Source organism: Culex pipiens, chromosome 2, assembly GCF_016801865.2.
Source record: "Culex pipiens pallens isolate TS chromosome 2, TS_CPP_V2, whole genome shotgun sequence".
In the NCBI taxonomy this organism is placed as follows: Eukaryota; Metazoa; Arthropoda; class Insecta; order Diptera; family Culicidae; genus Culex; species Culex pipiens.
Genome location: NC_068938.1, coordinates 20,018,284 through 20,039,434, shown reverse-complemented (window position 1 = coordinate 20,039,434; position 21,151 = coordinate 20,018,284). Strand labels below are relative to the sequence as shown.

At 48.0% G+C, this 21,151-nt stretch overlaps 3 protein-coding genes across 3 annotated transcripts; 2 read left to right on the top strand and 1 right to left on the bottom strand.

The window, feature by feature from the left end:
* Window positions 1-327: 327 nt before the first annotated feature.
* LOC120432412 (protein ABHD11-like) lies at window positions 328-2,496 on the top strand. The gene is made up of 4 exons (XM_039597611.2): window positions 328-685; window positions 742-915; window positions 975-1,345; window positions 1,402-2,496. The coding sequence occupies exons 1-4, from the start codon at window positions 440-442 to the stop codon at window positions 1,535-1,537; spliced, it is 927 nt and encodes a 308-aa protein (XP_039453545.1). The 5' UTR covers window positions 328-439; the 3' UTR covers window positions 1,538-2,496.
* A 773-nt stretch (window positions 2,497-3,269) lies between these two features.
* On the top strand, window positions 3,270-17,862 carry LOC120432414 (dynein axonemal heavy chain 8). The gene is made up of 12 exons (XM_039597613.1): window positions 3,270-5,821; window positions 5,875-6,043; window positions 6,105-6,359; window positions 6,423-6,579; window positions 6,636-9,647; window positions 9,707-9,862; window positions 9,917-12,071; window positions 12,131-12,803; window positions 12,858-16,757; window positions 16,815-16,993; window positions 17,048-17,593; window positions 17,655-17,862. The coding sequence occupies exons 1-12, from the start codon at window positions 3,329-3,331 to the stop codon at window positions 17,778-17,780; spliced, it is 13,821 nt and encodes a 4,606-aa protein (XP_039453547.1). The 5' UTR covers window positions 3,270-3,328; the 3' UTR covers window positions 17,781-17,862.
* LOC120432413 (derlin-1) lies at window positions 17,817-19,265 on the bottom strand. Its single transcript, XM_039597612.2, has 5 exons — window positions 18,904-19,265; window positions 18,636-18,839; window positions 18,431-18,579; window positions 18,261-18,371; window positions 17,817-18,201 (listed from the first exon to the last, which is right to left on the bottom strand). The coding sequence occupies exons 1-5, from the start codon at window positions 19,057-19,059 to the stop codon at window positions 18,039-18,041; spliced, it is 783 nt and encodes a 260-aa protein (XP_039453546.1). The 5' UTR covers window positions 19,060-19,265; the 3' UTR covers window positions 17,817-18,038.
* Between the last annotated feature and the right edge of the window lie 1,886 nt (window positions 19,266-21,151).

The window sequence follows — 21,151 nt, the reverse complement described above, 5'->3', positions numbered from 1 at the left end:
AGTAACCCTTCATTTTTTTTTAAATTTTAAGAGTTCTTCTTCCTACTGCTTTTTAAAGATTAAAAATTGGTTGACAAATTGATTTTTGGCGAAATTTTAGATCGAGGTAATTTTACCAGCTGTCATGGAAAACTTAACAGGAGCTTGACAGAAAATTTAACCCGTGGTTTAACTCCATGTTGCACTTTTAATTTCTCGATTCCTTGAACTGCCATGCTAATGGAGACGCATGGTTATTAAATACTGAACAATGTAAAACGTAGTACTAGAATGCCTTTCAGCTCTCTTTACTCTCCGAGTGGTTGGTGTCTCGACTTTGTTATCAGCGCAGGTTTCAAGAGAGTTGGCATTACATAAAACTGTTTGTTTTTATTCTGTGTTGAATCGATAGTACATAAGCGAATCTCTGGATCGGTCCTGTTAAAACAGGTGCTTAAAAATGCTCGGAAATATCTTGAAAACCGTTACTGCCGCCCCATGCTGCACCTCTTCAGTAAGATATATGTCCACTACTAACCCCCTGCGATACCTTGCCCCGGTGGAGCTATCCTACACGGTGTACGACAAAGTGGCCTCGGATTCTTCCACCCCGCCAGTCCTCGTCCTCCACGGTTTGTTCGGTTCAAAAGCCAACTGGAACAGCTTGAGCAAGGCCTTTCACCAGAAAACCAAACCCATTCGTAAGGTAAGATATTGATGGTTGCACTGAACTTGATTATTTATCGATTTATGTTTTTGCAGATCTACTCGATTGACGCGCGGAACCACGGCGACAGCCCCCACTCGGATGTCCACTCGTACGAGCACATGGTCGCGGATTTGGTGGCGCTGTACGAAAAGCTTGGAATTGACAAGGCCTCCGTAATCGGTCATAGCATGGGCGGCCGAGCCATGATGCTGCTTGCGCTTAAATACGTAAGATTTGCTGTTTTAAATTTGACATTATCAACTAAATACAGTTTTGATCCGTTCAGCCTCAACTGATCGACCGTGCCGTCATCGTGGACATTTCGCCAACGACCGGCCTCGGCACGAGCAACACTAACATCCCGCTCTTCCTGCAGTCGATGAAGCAGATTCAAATCGCGCCGGAAGAAACGATCCACCAGGCGCGGAAAACGGCCGATACGCAGCTGGCGAAAATTATCGCCGAAAAGCCGTTGAGAGATTTCTTGATTACGAATTTAGTGAAATCCGACGAGGATGGAAGCTTTCGGTGGCGGATCAATCTGGACGCTTTGGAGACCAACTTCAACTCGGGAGTGGCACAGTTCCCCGACGTGGACGGGTTGAGATTTGATGGGCCGACACTATTTATCGCGGGAGGCCGATCTGATTACATCAAGTATGACTTATACTAAAATATTTTGAGGAGGTGTATTAATCAAATTCCTCTTTTAGACCCTCGGATATCCCGGTAATCAAGAAGCTGTTTCCGCAAGCGGAGGTCAAAGTCGTCGAAGGAGCAGGTCATTGGGTGCACAGTGAAAAGTCGGCGGAGTTTGCAAAGTTGGTGCTAGACTTTTTAAATGCTTAACTTATTATTATTTTTTTAGACGAATTACATAAAGTCAATAAACTTCAATAGGGGCAGAATGGCCCGCCTAAGTAAAATGCGCCAAAAACCATAGAAAAACATGAAAACTTATGAATTCAGTGTAGTAGGCTTATGCTTTGGGATGTTCCCTTCAATGTTGTATACTTGATTGATGAAAATTTTTAGCTTAAAACTATTTTTGAGCCACTTTAAAAAAAAATTTTTTTCGACTTCTTTTCCAGGGTGCGGGGCAGAATGGGCCACCTTAGAAAACGATCCATTTCGTCTAATACAACGTTGAAGGGAGATAAGAAATGACTTAAGGTACCTTTCTAACATAGTTTCCATGAAGTTAGACCACTTTTATAAAAATAGTCACTTACCAAAACAAACTTTTTTGAACATAGTGTTAATATGTTGAAATAAGACACTATTTTAACAAATAATCGTCAAAACAACTGAAAAATCAACTATTGTTGCATTAAAGGTGATTTGTGAAGCTACCAGGAGTGAAATAATCCATTTAATCCAAATTTCATAACTTTTCATTGTTCTTATAAGGCAGGATAAGGGTGGTCCATTCTGCCCCCAAGTGGATTTTAGATTAACACTTCCACCACCAAGCCTCTATATGATTTCAAGGTTCCGTTGTTGTTTGTATACCTTGGTAGTAACATCTAGTAGCATTATAAGCATAGAACAAACTTTTTCAAACAGTTCAGCTTTTCAGAAAGCTTATTTAGAAACCTCGAAATAAACAACATTTGCGTGGTTTTGTCAATAAATTTACATTTCTGCTCATAATTTGAAAAATACAATGAATTCAAACGTCGTTTTCGGTATGGTGATGTTATTTGACGTCCTTTATAAGACCCTTGCCTTACAATTGGTCTAAATCCATTCTAAAGCCCAAAACCAAGGGTGGCCCATTCTGCCCCCCTGGTCCATTCTGCCCCCCCTGCCCCTATGATTTTGTATAAAATCTCCTCTACTTTTCTTTGAAAGCTAAATTTCTGTTAGTGACCGATTCTTCGGCTCCTTTTCAAAAAAAATCCTAGTTTTTTTCAGCGTTTTGGCTGTAGTGGCAAAATAAAAGAAGAAACCCCCCCATGTTATTACATATTTGGAAAGATTATTGATTTTCCTACAAAGAAATATCATGCAGAATGAACCATATAGTACCTGTGCTTCCCCTGAAATAAAAATGTAGCGTGACGGGACAACATCGTAAAACTGGACTTTTAAAAGGCACACTACAAAAATCACTACAGTTTTGCCAGTTTGATTTTTAAAAACTTTTGCTCTTCTACACATTATCACAAATTAAAAAACGAATCTTTTGCTCCTTGAACTGAAAGAATTGGTTGAAATTTGAGTTTTTGCCAGCCATTTCTTTTCGTGACGGGACAACGAAAGGAGCAGATTTAAGAAAAAACTCCTCTCCTGTTCAATGGCTTGCAGACCACATTTGGTAAATATTCTTGACTTTTAAGGTAAGAAAACGCATTTAAAGCACATTGCAATAATTGCATCATTATAAAAATGATTTTTTTCATATTAAAAATCACATTGAAAATTGAAAAATGTGACATTTTGGTGTAGCTTCGCTAAGAATCGGTCTAGTGAAGTGACTATGAGCCACGCGGTTGTAAATGACTTTGAAGCACGTGATCATGTTTAACTGACGTTTTTGCACGCATCTCAGCAACCATTGAAAAGTAAATTTCTCCCACAAAAGTCCAAAAGTTCAATCTTGACAGTGGAAAATCCTCTAACCGTCCCCAAATCACCATGGCCGAAAACGACCCGGACCGGCACCTGCGCCAAATCTACAACGTCGTCGGAGTGACGTCCGTCGTGCTGGACGTGGCCCAGCTGGTGAAGCGCCGCCGCGGCAGTCCACCGAAGATCACCAAGGAGCAGGAGCTGCAGCAGCACCTGGACCGGGCCAAGGAGGCGCGCGCCGGCCGGTTGAACACGATTGGACCGAAGCACCGGTTCGTGCTGGAAGCGGCCGCGCACGTGTTGAATCTGGAGCCGGAGGTGCTGATCGATTGTACGGCGGACACGGACGAGTCGGTTGAGCGGATGGAGCGACTGTTCGAGGCGGACGGGAGTAAGGGATTGCTGATTTACTATGGGATGTACGGGGCGCCCGGGTTGGACTCGGGGCGGTACAATCCGAAGCAGAAACGACAGCAGTTGATGCAAACGCTGGTTACGGACGGAGCGGAGGAGCAGGTCACGAACGTTTCGGTGGCCGCCTTTCGGCATAACAACAGGAAGGTCGTAGAGGTGAAGACGCTGGGAGAGGACATTTTTCTGGTGTCGATTGCGATTCCGGAAGGTGCCTCGATCATCTACACGCTGACCTGGTTGTTGGAGAATATCGCGAGACCGGCGCTGGACAGCATCAAGGACTACGGGTACTGCACGGATCTGCAGAAGAGTTACTTCTTCCACGGGGTTGAGACGTTCATGAAGTTCTTGAAGAGTACCGAGAAGGACATCTCCGAGCGGATCATGTTCGAGGTAGATCACGAGTTGTACAAGGGCTTTCTGCTGACCAAGGTGCAGGTCGAGGAGACGGTTCGCGATCGCGAGAAGGTCTACGCGGCGGAACGAGCCTTTGCCCGCTGGATGCGCAAGATCGAGTATGCGCTGACGCAGGGTAACCAGATTCGGCGTGACCCGTACGACGTGGGACCGTTGCATGAGCTGGAGTACTGGCGCAGCATGCTGACAAAGTACACCTCGATCGCGGAGTTTATCGAGTCACAGCCGTTCCTCCGGTATCAGTACTGCTTGAAATTGTCGCGTTCGAAGCTGATGAAGAAGTGGTACCAGATGGACAAGGAAGTCACACGTAAGTTGAACGAGTCGCGGGACAATGTACGGTACATCAGCTCGATCGAGCGATTCTGGGATCCGCTGTACCGGTGCGAGCCTGAAGAGGTCTCGATGAACATTGCCAGCTTGTTGACAATCATTCGTCAGGTGTACAAGACGTCGTCGTTTTACAATACGTCAGAGCGAATTACCGGGCTGCTGTCGAAGGTTACCAACCAGATTATTATGAACTGTCAGCAGTACATGACTTGTCGGCGAAAGATGACGATTTACGAGCAGCGCAAAGAGGACATAATCAAAAAGATCGAGGTTTGCAAAGCACTGGACATGACGTACAGGTTCTACTACTACAAGGCGGTCAACGATATGGAGGAAAGTCCGGACGAAACTCCGTGGGAATGTTCGGACATGTACATATTTGGAAAGATGGACACGTTCAACGCCAGGTTGGATAAGATAAAGAACATCATGGAGCTGTTCCTAAAGTACCAGGTGATCGATCGCATCGGAATCGCTGGCACAAACGTCTTCTCCAGCCGCATCAACAAGGCGTTTGACGTGATTGCTGCCAAGCCGTACGACCCGCTGGTTCATCGTCAGCACCAGTTTGATGTGGACTTTGAAGTGTTCAAAAAGGAGGTCGAAGCGGCTGAAATTGGCTTGCAGAAATTTGCAAAGGAAATGTGCAACGAAGTTCCAACTATTGAGAGTCGTCTGTTGGTGCTGAACCGCTTTGAAAGACTCCGCCTGGATTGTCTGTGCTTGGACCGACGCTACCTGGACATAGCTGTCCTGTTGGAAAAAGACATTTTCGACATCAAGGACTATTACAATGAGAACCGAGCGAATCCCCCAATTATCTGGGGAGTCCCGAACTCCGTTGGACGGATCATGTGGGCGCGATCGCTGTTCCGCAAGATGGATGATCCGATCAAGGTGATCAAAGCGCGAAGTTGCGTGATCGAGCACCGAAAGGCCCAGCTATGCGTCAAGTACTACAACTACCTCTGCGAAGTTCTGTTGCATTACGAGATGCTGCACCATCGTGCCTGGTGGGACTTCGTGGAGCAAGCCAGAGAGAAGCTGGAGGCTCCAATCTACAGGAAGAACCTGGACACCAACTGGTTACAGGTCAACTTCCATCCATTTCTCCGACAAACGATCAAAGAAACGGAGAACATGCTCAAGTGGCAACTGGCAGCACCAGACTTTGCCGTGTTGCTGGTGCTTCAGAAGGATAACCTTTACAACGCTTACGAGCGGGTCAAAGACCTACTGATGCGGAACAATCGTGTAAGGTTGGACATTCCGACCATCTTCCTGCCCTTGATGAGAACAATGCTGATCAAGCTGGAAGATGCGTTTTTGCCTGGACTGACGACAATAACCTGGATGTCGCTGAACTTGAAGGACTACTTGAACCAGGTTGAAAAGGTTAGTAAAACTTCATAAATGTAGAACCTCCAAAGAACAAAGCTTCCCCGCAGGTCATCATCAACATCGAATACTTTGTCAAAGAGGTGAACGACATCCGTGAGGCGCGCATCGAGGACGTTCTGTACTCGTTTGCGAACACCGATTTGCTTTCACTGCCCGGCGAAGCGGTCACTCCGGAAGCATTCACCGACATGAACGTCAAGTACAGACAGACGATCGGTAAGCGTCGATACGCAGCGCTGATTCTGTAGATTTAACCCAAACCCCGCTCCTCCTTCAGAGAAATTCCTCCAGAAGAAGTCGCAAGCGATGGAGAAAGCAACGATCGAGCTGATCAACAAGTTTGTGGAAAATATCGAGGTGGCCGAGGTTGATGAGCGTGGCAATCGCAAGTTTCAGCTGCCGCTGGAGCAGATAGACGACGACAATCGGCGCCGGGAGGAGGCACTGCCGATCGACAAGTACGACTGGATTAGCTTCGACAAGATTTACAAGGCGCTGGCGTATCCGTCGGTGGAGATGCACATCAAGTCCTGTATGAGAGTGGGAAGTGCTACTCTGGAAAGCATGAGATCTAATAGTTGACTTTGCATTGTAGTGTTTCAAGACTACACCGGACTGAACTACGACGTCACGCTGCTTCACATTGACTGTATGGAGTTGTTTGCTTACTTCAACCACCGGATCATTGCGGTATTCGTGAGAATGGTGAAGACTGCGCTGGAGAAGCTGCGAAATCGGATCAAGCTGGTCAAGTGAGTTTTACGTAACTTGAAGTTGACAAACGCTACTAACGCTTAATCTTCAAAAGCCTCCAAAACAACAAAGCCGCAGCTATGCGGGACATCAACCCACTTCTGCTGACCGAGATGGAGTTGGAGCCGGAAGCGTGCGTCATCCAACCATCGCTCGAGCAAATCCAGGTTAGTTTCCAGCGGGTCATCATGAACGTAGTGGAGACCTTCTACGCAGTTTCGACCTGGGGTCGTCAAGCGAAGACGGAAGCTCGGAAGCTGCGTCGTCCGGTGCTGGACGAGGTACGCCACGAGCGGTCCTGGTTCCTGACGATTTCCGAGCACAAGGAAGTATCCCGCTTTATCCACGAGTTTGACGGAGGATTGCTGCTGGTCGAGCCGGACATTGATCTCGAGCTGCACACCGTGTTCAACCACTACGAGTACATGTGGAAGAGTGATTTGTTTGCGATTCCGCTGGAGGAGAAGCCGGCCCGGTTCGAGAAGATTCAGCTTGACCTGGGTGATGTGGTGTTCCTGTCGCAGGTTGGACCCATCACGATACGATCAGATCGTGTGGTGAAGGTGGTGCTGACAAAGTTGTTGGCGTTCTACACGCAGCGGATATCGGAGATTACCAAGTTCATTACGGAACACGATGCGGTGTTGAGCCGTACGCTGAAGGATCTGGACGATATCAAGATGGCGATGGAATGTCTGCAAAAGGTTCAGGATAACTTTACCTTTATCGATGTGGATCTCGGGTTCATCGAGGCAACGTACAGTACACTGTCGGAGTTTGAGTTGGGAATCACGAAGGATGACATGGATCACGTGTACGGATTGCGTGAAATGTTTAAAACAATGGCCAAGAAGGTGGAACAGGTCGAGAACGACATTATCGCACTGCAAGTACCGCTGCAGCGAGAGCTCGCCGAAGGAGTGGCAGAGTTTACCGAAGAGATTGACGAGTTTGACAAAGAGTTTGATGACAAAGGGCCCATGGAGGAAGGAATTTCTGCGAAGGAAGCCAGCGATCGTGTGCTGATGTTCCAGGCAAGGTTCGACGAGTTGTGGCGTAAGTTTGAAATGTTTGCCAGCGGTGAAGCCTTCCTGGGGCTGAAGGTCAACGACTACCCAATCTTGCACAAGCGCAAAAAGGAGCTGAACCTGCTGAACAAGCTGTACTCGCTGTACTTGCAAGTGATGAGAAGCATTGACGAGTACTACGAGACGCCATGGATGGACGTGGACATTGAGAAGATCAACACCGAACTGACAGACTTTCAGAATCGTTGTCGTAAGCTGCCCAAAGGTATGAAGGACTGGTTGGCGTACATCGACTTGAAGAAGAAAATCGACGACTTCAACGACAGTTGCCCGCTGCTGGAGCTGATGTGCAACGAGGCAATGAAAGATCGACACTGGGAGAAGCTGGAGAACCTCTTAAGTTGCCAGTTTGAAGTGGAATCCCCCTCTTTCTTGCTGGGTAATGTGATGGAAGCTCCACTGCTAGCGCACAAGGACGACATTGAGGACATCTGCGTGGGAGCGGTCAAAGAGAACGACATCGATTCCAAACTGCGACAGGTCATTGCGGAATGGTCCGCGGTGAACTTGCAGTTTGCCAACTTCAAGAACCGTGGTGAACTGTTGATCAAGCCGACGGAAACGCTGGAAATCATCTCGTTGCTGGAAGACAGCACCATGATTGTGAGTTCGCTAGCTTCCAATCGTTTCAACGCCCACTTCAAGAAGGAAATCATGAACTGGCTGCACAAACTGTGCAACACCGGAGAAATCTTGGAAAAGTGGCTGCAAGTTCAGAACTTGTGGATCTACTTGGAAGCGGTATTCGTTGGCGGTGACATTTCCAAACAGCTGCCGCAGGACGCCAAGCGGTTCGCAGGAATTGACAAGTCGTGGGTGCGGATCATGTTCCGAGCCAGGGACAATCCGAACGCCGTCGAGTGCTGCACCGGGGAAGATACGATGGCGTACACGCTGACGGCGCTGCTGAACCAGCTGGAGTCGTGTCAGAAATCGTTGACGGGATATCTGGAGTCGAAGCGGTTGCTGTTTCCGCGGTTCTTCTTCATTTCCGATCCGGTGCTGCTGGAGATTCTTGGCCAGAGTTCGGACCCAACCTCGATCCAGGCTCATTTGCTGAGCATCTTCGATGCCGTGGCACGCGTTGAGTTTGAGGAGAAGACTTTTGGCAAGATAATCTCGCTGATGTCGGACAACGGGGAAGTGGTTCCACTGGGAAGACCGGTATTCTGTACGGGTGGCGTTGAACTCTGGATAAATCGTTTGCTGGTGGAAATGCAGGACACAATTCGTGACATCTTGGCAACGATGGCGCAAAACTTGAACAGTGCGGACTTTGACTTCATCACAGGATTCCAAGAATTCTGCGGACAAGCTGGCTTGGTGGGAGTGCAGCTTCTCTGGACAACTGGGGCGGAGTACGCGTTACGGAAGTGTCGCACCGATAAGAACATTATGCGAAAGACGAATCAACGTTTCTTGGATCTGCTCAACAGCTTGATCGAACTCACGGTCAAGGACCTGACCAAGTTGCAGCGTATTCGCTTCGAAACCATGGTCACAATTCACGTACATCAGCGGGACATTTTCGACGACCTGGTGCGGTTGAAGATCAAGACGGCGATGGACTTTGAGTGGCAAAAGCAAGCTCGGTTCTACTACATTGAGGAAACGGATGACGTGATTGTGAAAATAACGGACGTTGACTTTATCTACCAGAACGAGTACCTGGGAGTTACGGAACGGTTGGCCATTACTCCGCTGACGGATCGGTGCTACATTACGCTGGCACAAGCGATTGGGATGTCCATGGGCGGTGCACCGGCGGGTCCTGCTGGAACGGGTAAGACCGAGACGACCAAGGACATGGGACGAGCATTGGGCAAGTTGGTGGTCGTTTTTAACTGTTCGGATCAAATGGACTTCCGTGGATTAGGACGAATCTACAAGGGACTGGCACAATCAGGATCATGGGGATGTTTTGACGAATTCAATCGGATTGAACTTCCGGTGTTGTCGGTGGCAGCTCAGCAGATTTAGTGAGTACATCAGGTGAGGTCGATATTGGGGATAGTTTCAATGGATTTTTTTGTTCCAGCATCGTACTGGTGGCTCGAAAAGAGAAAAAGAACGAGTTCATCTTCAGCGATGGCGACACCGTGTCACTGAATCCAGAGTTTGGACTGTTTATCACGATGAACCCAGGTTACGCTGGACGACAGGAGCTGCCCGAGAATCTGAAGATTATGTTCCGGTTAGCAACAAAGATCTTAAAACAATTTCGAAACTAAACATGAACCCCAAATAGGTCTGTTGCCATGATGGTTCCCGATCGGCAGATCATCATGCGCGTAAAGCTGGCCAGTTGCGGCTTCAAGGACAACGTCATCTTGGCCCGCAAGTTCTTCACGCTGTACAAGCTGTGCGAGGAGCAGCTTTCGAAGCAGGTTCACTACGATTTCGGACTGCGGAACATTCTGTCCGTGTTGCGTACGCTGGGAGCGCAGAAGCGAGCTAACCCAACAGATACGGAGGAAACGATCGTGATGCGGGTGTTGCGGGACATGAACGTTTCCAAGCTGGTAGATGAGGACGAACCGCTGTTTCTTTCGCTCATTGAAGATCTCTTTCCGGGTATTAAGCTGAGTACATCGACGTACAAGGATCTTCAGCGGGCGATCGGGAACAGCGCAGAGGCGCTCGGACTTATCAACCATCCTGAATGGAACTTGAAGGTTATTCAGCTGTACGAAACCTCGCTGGTTCGACACGGTTTGATGACCCTGGGACCGACGGGGGCCGGGAAGACGCGCTGCATCCATACGCTGTTAAATAGCTTTACGGAACTAGGACTACCGCACAAGGAGATTCGTATGAACCCGAAGGCAATAACTGCGCCGCAGATGTTCGGACGCCTCGACGTAGCGACCAACGACTGGACCGACGGAATCTTTTCGACGCTTTGGAGGAGGACGCTCAAAATCAAGAAGACCGACTTTGTTTGGTTGATTCTGGACGGACCCGTTGACGCGGTTTGGATTGAGAACTTGAACTCGGTGCTGGACGACAACAAAACGCTGACGCTGGCCAACGGTGATCGTATTACGATGGCTCCGAACGCAAAGCTGGTGTTTGAACCGGACAACGTGGACAACGCTTCGCCGGCAACGGTTAGTCGGATGGGTATGGTCTTTATGAGTGCGTCGGTGCTCAAATGGGAGCCGATTCTTGACGGATGGTTGAAACGAAAGCCGTCCGAGGTAGCGGACTCGTTGAGGAAGTACTTCCACAAGATTTACGACGATCTACACAGCTTTGTGCAGACGAAGCTTGCGGCCAAGATGAAGATTCTGGAAGCGATCTACATTCGGCAGTGTTGCGATATCTTGGAAGGACTGTTGGCACCGCCAAGTGAAGAGGCGCCTCCGATCGAGTTCTCCGACAGACACTTGGAGCGCATATTCTTGTTTGCGGTTATGTGGTCACTCGGGGCCGTTCTAGAGTTGGAAGATCGCGAAAAAATGGGCGAGTTTATTGCGAAGCATCCGTCCAAGATGCGATGGCCCAAGATTCAACCAGGAGAGACTATCTTTGAGTATGTGGTGTCTGCCGATGGAAACTGGCAGCACTGGAACGAGCGCGTCGAGGAGTACATCTACCCAAGTGACAGCGTTCCTGAATATGCCAAGATTCTGGTCCCGAACGTGGACAATGTCCGTACAGCGTACCTAATCGACCTCATAGCAAAGCAGAGCAAAGCGGTCCTGTTGATTGGTGAGCAAGGCACCGGAAAAACGGTCATGATCAAGGGCTACATGCTGAACTACAACCCGGAGTATCATCTGTCCAAGAGTTTCAACTTCTCGTCAGCCACCACTCCGAACATGTTCCAGCGAATCATAGAGTCGTACGTTGAGAAGCGAGTAGGAACGAACTACGGACCACCTCAGAATCGTAAAATGTCCATCTTCATCGACGACATCAACATGCCCGTGGTCAACGAGTGGGGCGATCAGGTCACCAACGAAATAGTCCGACAGCTCATGGAGAACGTCGGATTCTACTCGCTCGACAAGCCCGGTGACTTCCTGAACATCCTGGACATTCAACTGCTTGCGGCGATGATTCACCCCGGTGGAGGTCGTAACGACATTCCTCCTCGGCTCAAGCGACAGTTTTGCGTGTTCAACTGTGCTATTCCGAGCAACACCTCGATGGACAAGATCTTCGGCGTGCTCGGTGAGGGTTACTTCTGTGAGTCACGCTTCAATGCGACGGTCGTGGCGTTCATCCCAAAGCTGGTCGCGCTGACTCGGAAACTGTGGCAAGCTACCAAGACCAAGATGCTGCCGACGCCGGCCAAGTTCCATTACGTATTCAACTTGCGAGATTTGTCCAGAATATGGCAGGGTATGCTGACGATCAAGTCCGAAGAGTGCGAAACGATCAAGACGGTCATCAACGTAAGTTCTGCGTTTTTGCACACTCGGTCGCATCATCTAACTACCCTCGTAATTGACAGCTGTGGCGCCACGAGTGCACCCGCGTAATCGCCGATCGTTGCACCAACTTTGACGATCGTAACTGGTTCGTGGCAAAGATGCGCGAACTTGCCGAGTCGGAGCTGGAGCCGGCCGAGTACGAGCTGTACGACGAGCAGGAAACGTTCTTTGTGGACTTTTTGCGAGATGCGCCGGATCCGACCGGGGAGGAGGGCGAGGACGTTAGCCTGGAGCCGCCCAAACTGTACGAAGAGATTCCCAGCTTTGAGGAGACGACCGCGCGGGTGCGGATGTTCATGGAACAGTTCAACGAGCAGGTACGGGGTGCCTCGATGGATATGGTGTTCTTCCGGGATGCGTTGATTCACTTGATGATCATCTCGAGGATTATTCGGACGCCTGGCGGGAACGCGTTGCTGGTGGGCGTTGGGGGTTCTGGAAAGCAGAGTTTGACGAAGCTGGCGTCGTTTATCGCCGGTTACAAGTACTACCAGATCACGCTGACAAGGTCGTACAATATCAACAACTTGATGGACGATCTGCGGTATCTGTACCGGGTTGCGGGCTTGGAAGGACAAGGTATTTCGTTTATTTTCACCGATAACGACATCAAGGACGAAGGTTTTCTGGAGTTTATCAACAATGTGTTGAGTTCTGGAGAGATTGCAAATCTGTTCCCAAAGGATGATCTAGGTGAGTTAAGTTTTTGAAGGGGGTAAGTCGTGTACTGTAAGTTTCTACTTTCAGACCAAATCATGAACGAGCTGATACCGATCATGAAGAAGGTTGACCCGAAGCGAATACCAACACAAGATAACCTGTACGACTTCTTCATATCGCGAGCGAAGGCCAACTTGCACATTGTGTTGTGCTTCTCACCTGTCGGAGAGAAGTTCCGAAACCGGTCGCTCAAGTTCCCCGGACTAATCTCCGGTTGTACGATCGACTGGTTCCAGCGCTGGCCTGAGGACGCTCTGATTGCCGTGTCTAATCACTTCCTCAAGGACTACAGCATCGTGTGCAAGCCCGAGGTCAAGCAAAACCTGATCGAGATCATGGCGTTCGTGCAGGACAAGGTGGCAGAAATTTGTGTCGACTACTATGAACGCTTCCGACGGCAGGCGCACGTTACCCCGAAGTCCTTCCTGTCCTTTCTCGAGGGATACAAGGTTATCTACCAGGAAAAGCACGACAACATTGCCGTGATGGCTAGCCGGATGCAAACCGGTTTGGTAAAGCTAATCGAAGCGGCCGCTTCGGTGGATGTGCTGCGCGTTGAGCTCGAGGAGAAGGAAAAGGACATTATCGTGGCAACTCAAGCGGCGGAAATCGTGCTCGCATCGGTGACCCAATCGCAGCAGGACGCGGAAGTTGTCAAGGCCGAGGTTATGGTCGTGAAGAACAAGGCGGACATCCTGGTAGAGCAGATCGCGGCTGAAACGGCGGTGGCCGAAGAGAAGCTGGAAGCTGCACGCCCTGCACTAGAGGCGGCTGAAGCTGCTTTGAAGACGGTAACCCCGGCGGATATTGCCACGGTGCGAAAGCTGGGCAAACCTCCGTACTTGATTACGCTGATTATGGACGTGGTGTTGATTTTGTTCCGAAGACGAATGAATGCCGTCAAGCCAGATCCGGAGCGGCAGTTTTTGATGGCATCCTGGGAGGCGTCACTTAAAGTGATGGCCGATACGGGATTCCTGAACAAGATTGTTCGATACCAGGCAGATTTGATCAACGCTGAGACGGTAGATTTGATGATACCCTACTTCAAGTATCCGCTGTACACGTTTGAAGCCGCCAAAGCTGCTTGCGGTAACGTGGCCGGTTTGCTGCAGTGGACAAAGGCCATGGCACAGTTTTACGATGTGAATAAGGACGTTCTGCCGTTGAAGGCAAACTTGGCGCGACAGCAGAAGAAACTCGACATTGCATCGGTTCAACGGGAGGAAGCCGAACAACAGTTGATGGCAAAGGAGAAGGAGCTGGCCCAGGTTCAGCAAGAGTTTGACGACGCCATGTCGAAGAAGCAAGCCGTGCTGGATGACGCAAAGGCGTGCCAGGACAAGATGGACGCTGCTTCTGCGCTGATCAATGGGTTGGCGGACGAGCGGGTTCGCTGGACGGATCAGTTGTCGCAGTTCAAGAGTGAAACCGACAGGCTTGTGGGGGATGTGCTTATCTTGACTGGGTTCCTCTCGTACACGGGACCGTTCAACCAGGAGTATCGGACGATGCTGCAGAAGGCTTGGCAGCAAGAGCTGCAGAATCGGAAGATTCCGGTATCGCTGAACATTAGCATCATGGAGAATTTGACGGACGACGCGACTGTTGGAGAGTGGAATTTGCAGGGATTACCGAACGATGAGTTGTCGATACAGAATGGTATCATCGTGACGAAGGCCGCAAGGTATCCGCTGCTTATCGACCCGCAATCGCAGGGGAAAATATGGATCAAACAGAAGGAGAAAGAGAATGGGTTGATCGTGACTTCGTTGGAGCATCGCTTCTTTAGGAATCATATTGAGGACTGCGTTTCGCAAGGTATTCCGCTGATGATCGAGGACGTTGGTGAAGAGCTGGATCCCATCTTGGACAATGTGCTGGAAAAGAATTTCATTAAAATGGGTAACACGTACAAGGTGAAAGTTGGTGACAAGGAGGTGGACGTGCACTCGGACTTCCGGCTGTACATCACGACAAAATTGCCAAATCCGTTGTACACTCCGGAGATTTCTGCTCGCACGTCAATCATCGACTTTACCGTCACGATCAAGGGACTGGAGGATCAGCTGCTGGGTCGGGTGATCTTGACCGAAAAGCGGGAACTGGAATCGGAGCGGACGAATCTCATCAAGGATGTGACGTCTAACCGGAGAAAGATGCAGGAACTGGAAGCGAATCTGCTGCACAAGCTGTCGACGACGCAGGGTAGCTTGGTGGACGATGTTACGGTGATTATAGTGTTAAATACCAGCAAGACAACGTCGATTGAGGTTCGGGAAAAGCTGAAGATTGCTCGGGAGACGGAGATAAAGATCAATAGGGCTCGAGAGGAGTACCGGCCGGTGGCGACGAGGGGAAGTGTGTTGTACTTTTTGATTTGCAGCATGTCGATGGTGAACAACATGTACCAGACTTCGCTGGTGCAGTTTTTGGAGCGATTCGACATCTCGATGGCACGTTCGGACAAGCACATTGTGACGTCACGGCGGATTAACAATATCATTGAATACCTGACCCATGATATCTTCCAGTACATTTGTCGGGGACTGTACGAGGTGCACAAGTATCTGTTTGTGCTGTTGATGGCGCTGAACATTGATTTGGACAAGAAGACGATCACGCACCAGGAGTTTCAGACGTTCATCAAGGGAGGAGCTGCGTTGGATATTAACACGTGTCCGCCGAAGCCGTTCAAGTGGATTGCGGACATTGCATGGTTGAACATCATTCAGCTGTCCTCGTTGCATCAGTTTTACGAGATTCCCCAGCACATTGAGTTCAACGAGAAGGGTTGGAAGAGTTGGTTTTCGAAGGAAGCGCCGGAGGAGGATGTGATTCCCGACGGGTATCAAGGGATGGATGCGTTCCGGAAGTTGCTGCTGATACGAGCTTGGTGTCCAGATCGGACGCTGTCGCAGAGCAGAAAGTATCTGGCAATGTCGCTGGGCCAGCGATTCGCCGATCCGGTTATAGTGAATTACGACGTTATGCTGGAGGAGAGTCGCCCGTTGACTCCGCTGGTTTGCTTCCTGTCGATGGGTTCGGATCCGACGCCGAGTATCGAAGCGCTGGCTAAGAAGAACGCCATCAAGTGCCGGTCGATTTCGATGGGCCAGGGTCAGGAGGTGCACGCGAGGAAGTTGATATCGGCCTCGTTGGAGGAGGGATCGTGGGTTTTGCTGCAGAACTGTCACTTGGGGCTAGAGTATGTGGCGGAGCTTATGGTGCAGATCATGGAGTTGGAAAAGGTTGGGACCGGGTTTCACAATGACTTTCGGGTTTGGGTTACGACGGAGCCACATCCGCAGTTCCCAATTACGTTTCTGCAGATGTCGATCAAATTTACGAACGAACCTCCGTCGGGGGTGAAAGCGGGGCTGAAGCGAACTTACGGATCGATGACGATTGAGATGTTCGAATACAGCGAGTCGGTGTTTTACGTGCCGTTGATTTTTGCGATTTCGTTTTTGCATACGGTTGTGCAGGAGAGGCGGAAATTTGGCCCGCTGGGGTGGAACATCCCGTACGAGTTTAATTCTGCGGATTGGCTGGCAAGCTGCATGTTTGTGCAGAACCACTTGGACGATCTGGATCCGAAGCGAGGTATCAGCTGGAAGACGGTGCGGTACATGCTGGGTGAGGTTCAGTACGGTGGAAGAGTTACGGACGACTATGACAAGCGGCTGTTGAACACGTTTGCGAAGGTTTGGTTTTCGGACGCAATGTTTTTGGACGAGTTCAACTTCCACGGAGACTACCGGATCATGAAGTTTAAGTCGATCGAGGAGTATATGGAGGCGATCGAGCACATGCCGCTGGTTGATCCGCCGCAGGTTTACGGACTGCACGCCAACGCGGATATTACGTATCAGAGCAATACGACGAAGGAGATTTTGGACACGATCGTGTCGATCCAACCAAAAGGTATAACCGAAATAGTCGTTATGACGAGCTTAATCTCAAGATCTTAATTTATTACAGAGTCTGCCGGAGGCGGAGGTGAAACACGAGAAGCTACCGTAGCTCGGCTGGTGCACGACATGTTGTCCAAGGTACCTGCACCGTACGATCCGTTTGCCGTGAAGGAACGACTCAAGATTATGGGTCACCTCGGGTCGATGAACATCTTTTTGCGCCAGGAAATTGATCGAATTCAAAAGGTGAGCATGACAAATTTGTGGACGATTCAACCAATACCTCGAATTATATTGCAGATTATTCTACTGGTGCGAACGACGCTGAAGGACCTCCTCCTAGCCATCGACGGTATCATCATCATGAACGAGCAGCTTCGCGACGCCCTGGACAATATCTACGATGCTCGGGTGCCGGAAGTTTGGAAACGAGGGAGCTGGGCGTCATCGTCGCTTGGCTTCTGGTTTACAGAACTCATAGAGCGCAACCAACAGTTTTACACGTGGTGCTTCAAGGGTCGCCCCAACATGTTCTGGATGACGGGATTCTTCAACCCGCAGGGATTCCTAACAGCTATGAGACAGGAGGTGGCCCGGGCGCACAAGGGCTGGGCGCTGGACGTGGTTACGCTTCATAACGACGTGACCAAAATGTTGACCGAGGAGTGCAAGCAACCGCCGCCGGAGGGCGTTTTTGTGTACGGATTGTATTTGGATGGTGCGGGCTGGGATCGGAGGAACAACCGGCTGCAGGAGGCGATCAACAAGGTGCTGTACACGGCGATGCCGGTGGTTCACATTTACGCGATCAATTCGACGGCGGCCAAGGATTCCAAGTTGTATGAGGTAAGCGGGGAGTTATAAAGTGGTTGTTGGTTTACTAAAAATAAAGTAATTTTTTTACCAGTGTCCCGTCTACAAAAAGTCCAACCGAACCGATTTGAACTACATCACTCCGCTGTGGTTGCACACGCTGAAATCACCGGACCATTGGATTCTACGCGGAGTGGCGCTGCTGTGCGATATCAAATAATTTTACGGCCGTGATATTTATTGAAAACGTTGTACCTTCTGCGTATCCTTCACAATATATTTGTTTAATTCGTTCAAATTCCTCCGGACTCGAGCGATACTAAATTCACAATATCCGAGCGCGAAAAAATGCACGGTTTAGTCTACTTCCTAACACTCATACAGTTACGGAAACACATCCATTCTTTTCGGTAGACGATGAGTAAAAAGCTACAAGATCTCACTTTTGCTAGACGTCCATCACAAGTTCTTGCTTACCTTAGTCCCGGCCCAGAACGTGTCCTCGGCCCCACTGGTGCCGGAAGCCGAACCCACCCTGCTGTTGTTGCTGCTGCTGCTGTTGGGGGTTGACCACGCGTTGGCCCACCGGAGGAACGCCGAATCCGTGCACTCCGCCGCTCACGTCCGGGATGTAGCGTTTGCTGAATGAGTCAAATTTAGATTATTAAAATGAATTGTAGATAGGGGAGGGAGATCTTACATGATGGCAGGGGTCTCTAGTAAACTCGGACCGCCCAGCTCCTGTGGGTAGATGAACTTGAGGAAGTAGTACGCGTGACCGACCAGGATGCCAACGATCGAGAAAATGCTTCTGCAAAATTGAAACTTGTTAGAATTTGAGCTTCGGGGTGATGTTTTGGAATAAAGTACCCCGACGAAAGGATCAAGTTCATGCCGAGCAGCACCCACGGTAGGTACATGGCCTTGAAGCGCGTTCCGAACCAGAAGTTGACGATCACGTCCTTGTTTAGCTTACACCAGACGTACAGCACGGACAGCACCATCGGGTCCATGAGGAGCTGCGAGGAAAAGTTAACAGTTAGATCTGGAATCGAGTTTCCTCGTAAAATCTTACCGGCAAATCCATCAGCAGCCCGATCAACAGACACAGAATCCAGTTGAAGAACAGAAGATAGAAGTAATCCCCCGGTTTCTGCTTGAAGTGGTCCGTCTCCAGCTGCTTCGAGTAGTTGTACAGGAAGAAGCAATTCAGCATAAAGTGAAATCCGGTGGCCGGATTGAGCGGATAGAAGAATACTGCCGTCATTGGTCGCCATAGCTGTTGAAGAGTTTAGTATAAACAAAACAATAGCAACACAGAAAAAAACCCAACGCGAAACTACCTGCAACTTCTGGAACAGCGGCACCGACTGCAGGATCAGATACTGCGGGGGAAGAATGCCGAAGCGGGCCAGTAGGCTTATTCCGACCGTTCCGGTCAGCCACATCCGCGTGAAAATCGGGACCTGTTTATACCATGTTTGGATGTCCGATGACATGGCGGTGGTTTAACGCGCAAGCGAATGTCCTAACAGTTGGAATCGATGGTAGCCGGTACCGGGCGAGGCAGAACTATCTCGGTTGCACTAATTCTACACAATTTAAACGAAAATCATCACTTTATTGCGGACTGATTTCACTATTTGGCTGGTGAATTTCACGACGAGTTTGTTTTGGTCTGGCTCGGCTACGTGTTCGACGATGATTCGCGAGATGTTGTACCGTTGGTTTGACAGATCAAACCTTCAACAGGGGATGCGCGCTCGAAGGAAGTACTAGAAGGGGTTCGTGTTTTGACTATTTAGTTGTTCCGTTTCCTTTGGTACCAAGCGGCTCCATTATTTTGCTATACCTCTATGGTTATGAAATATGACGGAAGCGCATGGTTTCTCAGCGTCGTGAATATTAAAAGTTAACCCTCTACAGCCCAACCCCGCCTTTAGACGGGCTTCGATTTAAAAAATCGCCAAAATTCCATTTTTCAACCAATTTTTGATCTTTAAAGGCAATGGAAAGAAAAACTCTTAAAATTTCAGAAAATTTATAGGTTGGAAGTTTTACTTGTTTTATGTGACTTTGACAGTGTTTTAAAAAATGTAATTTTTTTAGAGGTCAAATTTGGCAGTGTTTTTTACTAACATTTCTTATATTTTAAGTAAAAAGAAGTATGCAGTAATTTTTTTAGTGCCCCAGACTATGCCTCTACCCATTTATTTACAATTTAAATGATAATGGTGCCATTTTATAGCAGAAAATATGAAAAACATGCAAAAAATGGAAAAAGTTACTGTAAAAACATGAAAAAAATAGATAGGCAAAATTTAATGATAGGAGGTGGTAGGGTCGACCAAATACTAAAGTTTTTCTTAGAACAAAAGTTGCTCAAAATGACCTCCTGAACACGGGAAAAATGAAAATTTTCGAAAAAAAAATTGGGCAGTAGAGGGTTAACAGTACAGTCCAGACTCGATTATCCGAAGGCCTTGGAAAAATTTCACTTCGGATAATCGAATCACGGAAAAAAAATTTCGATGTCTAATTTTTGATTGTGGACCCCCCAACTACGCTAAAATGATTAAGAATTTTTAAATCCGAGATGGCGGCCAAAATGGCGGTGATGCAATGTGGAAAAAATGCATTTTATTTTTCAATAGGCAATCAACAACTCAAATTGTTGACTAACATGGGGTCGTAGAACTCATTTTTTTTTTCATGTTTCGAATATGTAAATATTTCACAAGTTTGCAAAAAAGGCGTAACTTTGGGTTGGTACCAAAGAGTGAGGCCGATTTGGATGAAAATCGTGATTATTGCTTATAATATTTGAGGTAGAATGTATGTAACTTGAACATATTAAAATTAAGCCTTGCATTCTATCAGGGTTAGAACACTGATTTGATTGGATAATTTTACAAAAATGCATTTAAAAAATTAAGGTCCGTCTCAGCTTTTAGCAACCAATTGTTAGGTTGTTGAGAAACATTTGCCTAATATGTTAAAAAAATAAATTATAAGTTACTTAGTAAAGCTTTTCGAACACATTTTTTTTAAATTAAGGCTGGTACAAATATTTTTAAAAGTTTGTGTCACCCCCCCCCCACCCTTCAAAATCAGCCCGAAAAATCAGGTTGGCAAAAAAAATTTTTTTTTCAAAAAGGTTAAAAATTTCAATGGAAATGCGAATGCAATCAGCGGAAATCAATTTAAAATGCATTTATCTGCGTTTAAAATCATTTTAAGCATGTTTGGGATTATTCAATAATCTTTTGATTTTTAGAAAATTTTCGATGTGCAGTACCGCAAAACCTTTTTTTGCGCAAAAAAATTTGTTTGCGTCAAATCTTACATTTTGTAATAACTAATGATTGCAAAACAACCAAACTAGTGTAAAATGCATTTTAAAACACTTTTTTCATTTCAATGTTGAGACCGTGGCTTGTTATTTTAATTTTTATATATTTTTTTGCCACCCCCCTCCCCCTCGACCTCTGGTAGAATTATTTTAAATATTTACATCGGCCTAATTCAATTCGATCAATTTTAATTTTACATAACCAATATACAATTTCGTATTTCTTATAATCTAATCGA